Source organism: Solanum verrucosum, unplaced genomic scaffold, assembly GCF_900185275.1.
Source record: "Solanum verrucosum unplaced genomic scaffold, falcon-dt-bn FXZP01000069.1, whole genome shotgun sequence".
Classification (NCBI taxonomy): domain Eukaryota; kingdom Viridiplantae; phylum Streptophyta; class Magnoliopsida; order Solanales; family Solanaceae; genus Solanum; species Solanum verrucosum.
In genome coordinates this window covers 341,181-351,665 of record NW_026020102.1, presented here as the reverse complement: position 1 = coordinate 351,665, position 10,485 = coordinate 341,181, and the positions used below count along the sequence as shown (strand labels likewise).

At 30.6% G+C, this 10,485-nt stretch overlaps 1 protein-coding gene across 1 annotated transcript; it reads right to left on the bottom strand.

Annotated features, from left to right (window-relative positions):
- Nucleotides 1-9,836: 9,836 nt before the first annotated feature.
- Nucleotides 9,837-10,453, bottom strand: LOC125825066 (protein EXPRESSION OF TERPENOIDS 1-like). Its single transcript, XM_049504414.1, has 2 exons — nucleotides 10,198-10,453; nucleotides 9,837-10,108 (listed from the first exon to the last, which is right to left on the bottom strand). Exons 1-2 carry the CDS (start codon nucleotides 10,451-10,453, stop codon nucleotides 9,837-9,839), a joined length of 528 nt encoding a protein of 175 aa, XP_049360371.1.
- Between the last annotated feature and the right edge of the window lie 32 nt (nucleotides 10,454-10,485).

The window sequence follows — 10,485 nt, the reverse complement described above, 5'->3', positions numbered from 1 at the left end:
GACGGTCCGTAGATTGATCTACGGACCGTACTGTCGATCCGTAGAGTGAGACTGGGAGGGTTCCAGTACCTGATTTTTGAAGATTCTAAGTATGGAGCTACGGAGGGGATTGACGGACCGTAAATCGATCTAAGGTCCGTACTGCTGGTCCGTCGTTTGCTTCAGAGAAGCTGAGTTTTGGAAGCTGAAATATTTTCTAAGTCTCGAGTGACGGAAGGGACTTACGGACCGTAGATCCATCGACGGTCCGTAAGTCGGTCTCGTGGATTGAAGACGCGTACCTGAAGAAAACTTTCCTTAATTTGTTTCCTTTTTTATTTAGGATTTGTTTTCTATAAATTGGACATGTAAACCTCGTTTTTGGGGGTTAGACATTATTATTCTATATTTGCTTTGTAACTTTGGAGATTAATTTGCAACCCTAGCAATTATTGATTTCCCAAGTTCGTTTTGAAGATTTTGGCTTTGCAATTCAAGTTAATTTTCTGGGTTTATTATTCTCTTTACGTAAGTTCATGATTTCTTCATCTACAATTATGAATTGTGTTCTTGCCAATATGAGTAACTAAATCCACAACTAGGGTTGTGGGAACCATGATCAATTAACAAAGTATGAATAGTAAATAAGCAATTCTTGACTAGTGTTTTGCATGCATTGATAATTCTTTCGTTTAGAAGTCTTTTTAACGGTGGCCAACGTTAGAACTCGCTTTGTTACTACTTGTCGGACCAAGGAGGTAATTAACAAGAAAAGAATTATCAACATAGATTTAGTGTGATACTATCTAATAGGCTAGTGTCGATTGGTGCGAAGTAATAACTAAGCAAAACATCGATTATGATGTCTAATATGAGGTAAAGGTAAGGGTTAGTAAATTATACACACGTAGCCGGACCAAGGTGCGGGGTGAAATTCTCTAGATGCCGGACCAAGGATTTAGAGATACCTAACTTATCACTTTGCATGTAATACACTAGAAAAGGATTGTTTCTACTAGGATTACTGCGTTATGAGATTGTGGGGAACACGTATACCCTAGTTCTTTCTCTTATCTTGATAACAACCAAAGTTGAGTTTAATTATTGATTACTTATTAAGTTCTTACTATTTGTTTCACACAAGCACAACCCCCCTTTTAATACCTGTTTCTGGAAATAATTTGACTAATTGAATATAATTGTTGGTTAAAAGTAAAGTCTAGACCATTTTCCTCGTGGGATCGATCTCAACCTACAAGTTGGGTTCTTTACTTGATAACGATCGCTTATGCTTCTGAAAGGAGGTGTAATTTGAGCGTATCAAATTTTCTTAAATGTGGAGTTGAAACTCTTGTTGTAAACTAAAGAGAAACTAAAGAGATTTCTTAATGGAAGACTTCAACATTGCTCAAAAGGATAAAGAATTTCTTAAGAAAAATAATCAAATGCTTACCAAATTTAACCTAAATTAGGGTGTTTGATTATGGTCGGATTCATTATTTAAGAGTGAAATCAATTTTTTTTGGAGGAGTTGAGTATGGAGAAGGGGACAAATAAGAAAAACATAGAGATTACAAAAGAAGAGAAATTATACAAGGATAGATTAAGAGAAGAAGAGAAATTAGAAAAGGGTAGAAAATCCTCATCGTCGCGTAGTCCTTACTATCGTCGTTGTTAGCTATTGCCGCCTCCGTTGGCTCATTGCTAACCCTAATTTTACTCTCTGGGTTTAGAATAAAAAGTAAAGACTAAAGTGGTAAGTAGGATACTGAAAATCAGATATAGACATATAGTTATAATATCTAGTTGTCATTAAATTATTAATATTTAATATTTAGGAAGGGTAAAGTAGTAAATAACTATTGTCTTACTAGGTTATCAATTTACCCAATAACCCAATAGGAAAAATCGAAACCGAACCAATAACCCAATAACTTTTTTTTATAAACCCAATAACATTTTATCGGTTCGGTTTTTTGGTTGGTTCGATTTTTGCACACCCCTATTTTCAACATCAAGTACGATTTTCTCATTAAACTTTCGTATCTCACTTGTACTGCACAGGTAGAACGCCAATGTAGAAGAGTCCAACACTAATTGAGATACAACTTCATTGCACTCCATTCTAGAAATGCGTGTGTTGGAACCGTTAGTTCATCTGTTAGGTGCAGTGCTTTTAGACAGTTTCTTCTCTTTTAGCCTATGTTAAGCTGGTGGAATGCCTATTCATTTTTTGTTGGACGCCAGTTCCTCACAGGTGTGTTCTATGATTTTTTGTGTTAAATCCTTTAACCTGTATTTTCCAAGAAATGCTTGTATACAAGAGAATAAGGTCCTAAAATTCCCTCCATTAGCAATAAAATATATTGATAATTCACGAATAAGAGTCTAATAAGTTTGTTAAATACCAACTCATGAAACCCTCAAACTTGAATTATACCTTGTCCTCTAGCAAAACATTCACAAGACATAGAATTGATGGGCATCCCCACATGATATAGGATATCTATAACTATGAACTATGACTCAAACTACAAAACAAAAGACTCTATATAAAGACAACTCACAATTATTTCCACCATCATCATAAGGCAAAGTTTATATTCTTTTAAAAAAAAGGGAAAACGGACAAATATACCCCTAAATTATCGTAAATGGTATGCAGATATCCTTTGTCATACTTTTGGGACATTGTTGCCCTTGCCGTCTAAAAACTAGAGTATATATACCATTTATACTAACGGAAGACTAAATAGGGACACGTGTCATAATCTTATCCACAGGCACGACACTTATTAAATATCGGATTGACGGATAAAATTGCACCACATGTCCCTATTTAGTTTTCCGTTAGAGTGAAGAGCATGTATGCTCTAGTTTTTTGGACGGTGGGGGAACCAATGTCCCAAAAGTATGACGAAGGGTATATACATATCATTTACGAAAGTTTGGAGTATATTTGTCTTTTCCCCTTTTAAAAGCATTCTCATTTGAAATCAATTCTTAGCAATATTTAGGGACAATATTTTATTCCAAACACAATTTCAAAGCATCTCAAGGCATGGGATTAACCTTTAACGTTTGCTGAGGATTCACACAAATTTATTGCATTCATACAACTCAATGAAATAAAGACCTCACTAATTACTTGAAGGATCTAATGTCACTCACACAAGATATAATCTCATTCACAATCATGAATATCACATAAAGTGATTAAAGATCATACAAATACACGCACTCTTACAAAGGAATTCAAGCGCATACACATTAAATCATAGGATTGATCGGTATGTAAATCACCACTAATGTATATTGTCATAGCTTAAAATCTCCAAGGACTTGTGGGTTAAACTTAGGCTCAAGCAGAGGATAGGATATCATTTGGTTAAACTGACCTAGAAACCTCCCTAATGTTATCACATTTCACTTTGAGCAAACCACTCACATCATCGACTTGATATCACCTTATTTATTCCCTTCATGACATCAACCAATCAGTCGAACACCTATTGTCTTTTCATATGATGCAAGTGCACAGCACGAACTAGCATCAAATTTTTGTTTTCCTTTTTTTTATTCTTTCATCCATCAGTTATGCTTATGATACTCTATACACTTTTTAGCTTATTCCTCATTCATTACTTGGTGCGCAACCCTCCCCCCCCCCCCCAAACCAAACATAGGCTTTTCCCAATATCACAATTTTATTCTTTTCTTCTCCCCCAAAATTCTGTTTTTATTCTATAATTTCATCAATAGCAAATTGGGAATGGAGATGAGGGTGTTAGCTAGAAAATTCCAAAAATATTCTTCGGTTGATGACATGTAGCATAAGAGGGGTGTTTTTAAATTACTTAATCAAGTAGATAATTTTTAAAGATTGTCAATAGTTCAGAGACTAAAATAATAAATTCACGCTAAATTTAAGAATATTTTCAATACTTTTTTCTTTAGAAAATGCCCTTTTACCTAGATGAACTGTCATCAAGCTCACATACGTGTTCAACAAAAAAAAGCATAAGATTGAGGTACACTAATTTTTCAATTAAAAAAATCATTAACCAAGGGTGTGTTTGGTATGGAGGAAAACATATTCTAGAAAATATTTTCCAATTTTTTCATGTTGGTTGGCTTAAAATGTTTGGAAAATGTTTTTCAAATCAACTAATTTTCCTCTAAGGAAAATCACTTTCCTTCCAAAATTAAAGAAAACATTTTCCATACCCGACCCTCCCTATTCCAAAAAAAAAAAGTCAAAATTTCAAATATATTTTTATTCCTACCCCCAAACCACCCCCCACCCCCCTTCATACAATAAAATAAAAAAGTTAAGAATTATTTTTTTAAAATGTTTTAAATTTTAAGATTTTTTTACCTCACCCAACCCCTGTCCATTCCCCCAAACGCTTTTGAAAAAAATTCAAATTTAACTTTTTAAAATTTATTATGCCACTTCACCCGCCACTCGGCACCCGTTACCCCCCCCCCCCCTCCCTCAAACAAGGTCACCCCCACTCCCCCGCCACCCCTATCAATTTTATTTTTTAAAAAAAATAATATTTTTGGGAAGTATTCCAAATTTTTAATAAAAATCATTTTTACGCCACCTCTACACCCATCCCCCCACGCGCCACCCCCACTTAGGCCACCCCCGTCAATTTTTTTCCTGGGTCTGATTCTGGAACGGTCATCGGGGTCTTGTCCAAGTTTGGGTGTCGGGGTCGAGTCCTAGATTAATTATCGGGGTTGATTTTCGGATCATAAATTATTTTTCTAAAGAGTATTTTTTTAGTCTCAAGCCCAAAAAGAAAAAGATATTTTCTGAAAGCTATTTTTTATTCACCAAACAAACATTAAAAAATATTTTCTGGAAAATATTTTCTACTCTCCAATCAAACATGAGAAAATAAGTTAGAAATAGACTTATTTTCCGAAAAAAACATTTTTTATGGAATACATTTTCCTTCATACCAAACACACCCCAAATGTCAAGCATTAATAAAGGAAGACGAACATATGTGCCTGGACGTTGTACGATCCAAAATAATTGAATTCTCTTTAACTAGCACTCAACTCCCTATAAACTTAAATTGCTAATTATTTTAATTTATAATATATATTTTTATATAGCTTTTACATATATAAATTTTAATCTATAAAAAAATGAAATTTATATTTGAATTCACACTAAAAATTCCCCTTACCCACATCTTATCACTTGAAACGAAACTGAAGAAATAAGAAAATAAGTATAGGTAGTTACATGACAACAATGTGAACTTAGTAATCCAAAAAATATAAAGTAATAATCAACTAAAATGTCCTTAGTGGATAATTTGGTTTATAAATGTTCTGGTTGTCAACAGTTTTGTCTAAAGTGGTCAATAGTTTTGTCAAAAAATGTATGTAATGTTATTAATAGGTCAATATATATATATTTTAAAATAAATTTATTATTTTTTCTTTTTAAATAACTTCTTTTCCTAATGATGGTTTTTTATTTTAAGTATAAAATAGTTATCTTGCTTTAATTTAAAATATATTAAGAAATACTTTTTTACTAATTTATTAAAAAATATCATAGTCTAAATAAAAAGAAATGATGGGGTCACTATGAGAGCATAGAATAATTACTGTGAGAGCATTCTGATTAAAAAATATTGTTTTAGAAAAACTCTATTCTTGTTTCTTTTCTTTTAAAAAGAACACTCTAATGATTAAATAAGTAAGAAATATTTTTTTCTTTTTAATCACATTTTAACAATTAATACATAATAACTCTATGTACTTTTTTAACTAACAATAAGGTATATATATAAAAGCATAGTAACCCCGTCATTAATTTATATTTTGATAATGAAAAAAAAAATTCTAATAAAAAAGAAAATATTTTATTTCTTGAATATTTTCCGATTGAAGTGGATAAACATTTTATAATTAAAAAAATCATCATTAGGAAATGATTGTGATTAAAGAAAAAATATATATTTATTTAGAAGTAATTTTTGACTCATTAAGTAACAATAATAGTATTCTTAGACCAAAATATTGATTATAATGGCATTTTTGCATCAAATTATCAACCGAGAGTATTTTTATTCATTTCACATAGTCTAAAGATATTTTTAATCCTCCATAATATCAATATTAATATGAGGCTAGAAGCAGACATCTCTTTATCGCTTAATCTATTTTATGTCAAGAGTATTTTTTGAAATTTCATTTAAATGGTCAAATAAGTGAAACTTAACATGTATAAGACGTTGACCTAGCTAGATATTTATCAAATAAAATGATGTGTTTTTTTTTTTAAAAAAAAAAAAACTTACCAAAAAAATATGTCTCGTGAATTGATCACAAAGAAAAGGTACATAATTAATGCCACTTATAGTATGATTTGTTGGACTTGGGTTTTGCATCTAGATATACAACAAAGTGTGCAGCGTAGTACTCTGTCTTCCCAAGGCAACTCGAAGCTTCTCTTTAACTGGTAGAAGAAAGTTTACACCTTGCGTTTGGGGATTAAGTCACATTATTAATTATTAGTTAATCTAACAAATAGTCATATATTTTTATATTAAGTAATAATTTAATTTTTAAATATCTATTTTTTTATTAATGAAGTAATTTATAATCATACAAATATTTATCATTTATTTTAAATTACAATTTTTAAAGTATTTTTTCTTTTTTTTTTTAAGTTCGTATCAAAGCAAAATAACTCAAATAAAATAGAACTGAGACAATAATTATTAATTAATAAATAAACTGAACATCCCATGAAAGAAGATTTTCAGTCAAACCAAAATCACGCCCTCCAGGAAATTACACCCAATGACCTTGTAAATGAATTAAATTGAACTTTTAACTCTCGTTTTTTATCCATGAGTAAGGTCTAAAATTAAAACTCGTTAAGGTTGAAGATTTATCTATGAAATAAACTGAATGAAAATAATCGTGACCAAATTAAGTGACACTAATCATATAAAATTATTTATACACTCTCTCTCTTATGCACATTACTAAACTTGTTTAACAGATGAAATATAATTAAGGTATATTTTTTTTATTAGAGGTTAAATCGATAATCAGAAGAAGAATTAGGCTAAAAGCATATAGCTTAAAAATGTTTTTATTCTTACGTCCTACTTTCTCTTCCCACCTGTTCTTCTATCAGTATATGAATGAATTTAAGTTGTATACACATAAAAACTTCATTAGTACTAATATAGTTAATATCAGGTCAGTTGTCATGTTTATCAAGTTATTAGGCAATGCTTATCACAAATATTTCCTCCAAGAGTTTAATTATCATCTGCAGCATGACACTTCATTGTGTAAGATATTTAATTAGGACCTATTCTTCATAAGTATTTATTCTTTTTAAAAAATATATATATATTTCGGCATTTGACCATTAAAATTTCAAATTTAGGAAACACCCAAAAATTATGTTTTTATTTTTTCACTTTTACTTGTATTTTTTCTTTTTCAAATTCTACACTAAATTTTTTATTTTATAAAAATGACCCCATTTTAATAAGTATATTTTATGTTGAAACCAAATTTCATGCTTTTTTAAGAATAAAACATTCAAACAATATCAAAATATGGTGATAGTATGCATTAGCTCATATATGAGATGCTTCCTCTATTTCATATTACTTGATTATTTTTCTTTTTATACGTACGTAGAATAAGAAATTATAAATAGACAAATATATCTTCGAACTATTATAAATGATATGCAGATACCCTCTGTCATATTTTTGGGACATTGATGCCTCTGCCGTAAAAAACTAGAACATATATACCCTTTATACTAACGGACATACACGTGTCATAATCTTATCCACCGACCTGATGGATAAAATTACACCACGTGTCCATATTTAGTCTTCCATTAGAGTGAAGGGTATATATGCTCTAATTTTTGGACGGCGGGACACCAATGTCCCAAAAGTATGACGTAAGATATCTGCATACCATTTACGATAATTCGGGGTATATTTGTCCTTTGTCCCAATCATAAAATAGAAAATAACTTTACTAATTCACTCCTAAAAAACCTATTGAGAATTTTACTAACAATGTAAATGTAAACACTTTAAAAAAGAACTAATTCCAAGAGTAATATAGAAAACATTTAAGTTAATATTTTTTTGATTTAGCAAGATGAACAACTAATGTGGAATACCTATTTTTTAATAAGATGATCAATTAATATAGAACAGAGAGGATAATATGACATCATGTGACTCTTACTATGAGACACAGAGAGACAGTACTCTTTTAGAGCACATTTGTATGTTTAAGATATAAATTAGTCAAGTTGATAATTTAATTTGCTAGTTTTTTGTTAATTTGGGTGCAAACCATATTTCGAAAGACCAAATTAAAATTCTAAATATTTTTGACAAAAAACATGATCAAGCACAACTCTCACTTCAACATAAAATATTTCAAATAAAATAAATAATGTAGTTGATAATTATGGTCCACTGCCGACTTTATAGTGTACAAAACTTAAACCCGATAACTTCTCTTCACTTACCAGTGCACAAGAAAATTATACCGTTTGTTCATTTTTAGAAATACTTATTTTTTTTTAATATGATCACATATTATTAATATGTAAATAAAAATAACAAAAAAAGTATTATATGATAACTTAAACTCTAAATTGATTATACGAGTTTGTTTAAGATTTTATTTGATTGTAAAGAATAAGAAGGATATATTGTTTCACCGCTTTAATGTCCTCTTTATTATCACATCGTTCTCCATCAACACCATCAAAGCAATTTGAGACAATCATCAAGTAACTTTTTACTCTCTTTTTCTTCTTTTTAAAATCTAGACTGATTAATCTCATAAAATAACTATTCATAACTTATTAAGTTTTCTTCTCAACCTAGTTTTTTTTTTGGACATGTGCTTCTATTGCTTTAGACTATATTTTCTCTTTTTTGTTCATTCAATCAACAATATAAAAATTAATTGAAAACAAACTTTAATTGATGAACATTCTTTCAAAAAAATAAATCTTAGATCTATAAAACATGTTTTAAAAAATATAAATAAAAATAAAAAGAAAAAGAGAAACTGAAAAATCATTAATCTTTAAATATAAAATTATAATAATAAAATTTTTAAAAATAAGTATTTTTAAAAATGAACTAGGGTGTAATTTTCTTGTCTACTGTAGTGATGTAATTTTCTTGTCTACTTTAGTAGAGAGAAGTTAATCTCACAAATATATAGGGAGAGATTATTAAATACTCCTATTATACATTGTCAGTGCATTTCCATACCAACAAATCATCCTTTATCTATTAGAGCATGTCAGTATCTTAATTTTTGAAAGATGGAGTAAACCATTTTCTAATAAAGATCGCTTTGTCTTTAACGAGATATGAATTTGACATAACGAAAAGATATTCATTAGTCCATCACAATCTTTATGATAAGTAAAATTTAAAAAGTTTTCCTTAATTTGTTAAATATTGGTGTCAATCAAACTTAAGAAGCACAGAATGAGAGATAGGGCCCAAAAGTAAACATGAGGTGGGAATAAAGTGATTAAATGAAGGAGAAAGAAGCAAGCAGCATCGAGCTCAGAACCAACCATAAAGCCAATTCAAAGTGTTGCTTAGAGTAGAAAAACCTAGGAATAATTGAGGAAACCAATATTGCACACATTCTCATGCGGCCACAAAATATACTAGTAACAAAAGGAATTAGGAGTTTACATTGTAATTAGGAATTCCAATAAAACAACAAAAGTACATGGATGGAATTGAAATAACACAATCAGTTTTGTTTCTCTACAAAATGAAGAGTGAGTTAATTAATTAAGGTCTTGGGGGTGGAAAGAATTGGGGCATGAAAGGGGAAAGATTAGGTGGATATGGATCAAACATAGCATTAATGGAAACCTGTTGGTGGAGGTGTGCAGAAGAAGAAGAAGAAGTCTCTCCTCCAGCTGGACCTTGGTCATAAAGCATTCCTTTGAAAATGTGTCCTCCAATACTCACTGATGTTTGATATGCATATTGTTCTTGTGCATTATCATCTACAGCACTGATCACTTTCACGCACCGGAATACTGCTGGACAACTCACTTCTGCACCAACAATAATCACATGAAATACCCCTACACTACATATATGGAATGTGTACTATTTTGATTTTGAACAATTAATAAAATGATACCTGAGGGTAAACGAGGTGCAGCCATATTGTGATCTCTTGGCCTTTTAGACTGACTAGTAAATTGTTGTTCACGCCTTGCAGCCGCAGGAACCCAAGTACTTTTAACGTGTGTTTGACACTGTAAACCTCTACCTCTACAACAAGTTCGACATCTCGAATGTGAACAATCTTTCTTAGCTTGATTTCCACAATCTTGACAATTATTGATCATAATCCCTCCACCTAATTCATCTCTATCTCTACCATCTCCCCTCATCATTATCACCCTAAACCCTAATTAATCAACAA

Bases quoted from the DNA above. Each gene is read 5' to 3' on its own strand.
- LOC125825066 (XM_049504414.1), bottom strand. From the start codon at position 10,453: ATGAGGGGAGATGGTAGAGATAGAGATGAATTAGGTGGAGGGATTATG. The intron at 10,109-10,197 runs GTATCATTTTAT...TTGTTGGTGCAG, and splicing joins TGCACCTCGTTTACCCTCAG to AAGTGAGTTGTCCAGCAGTA.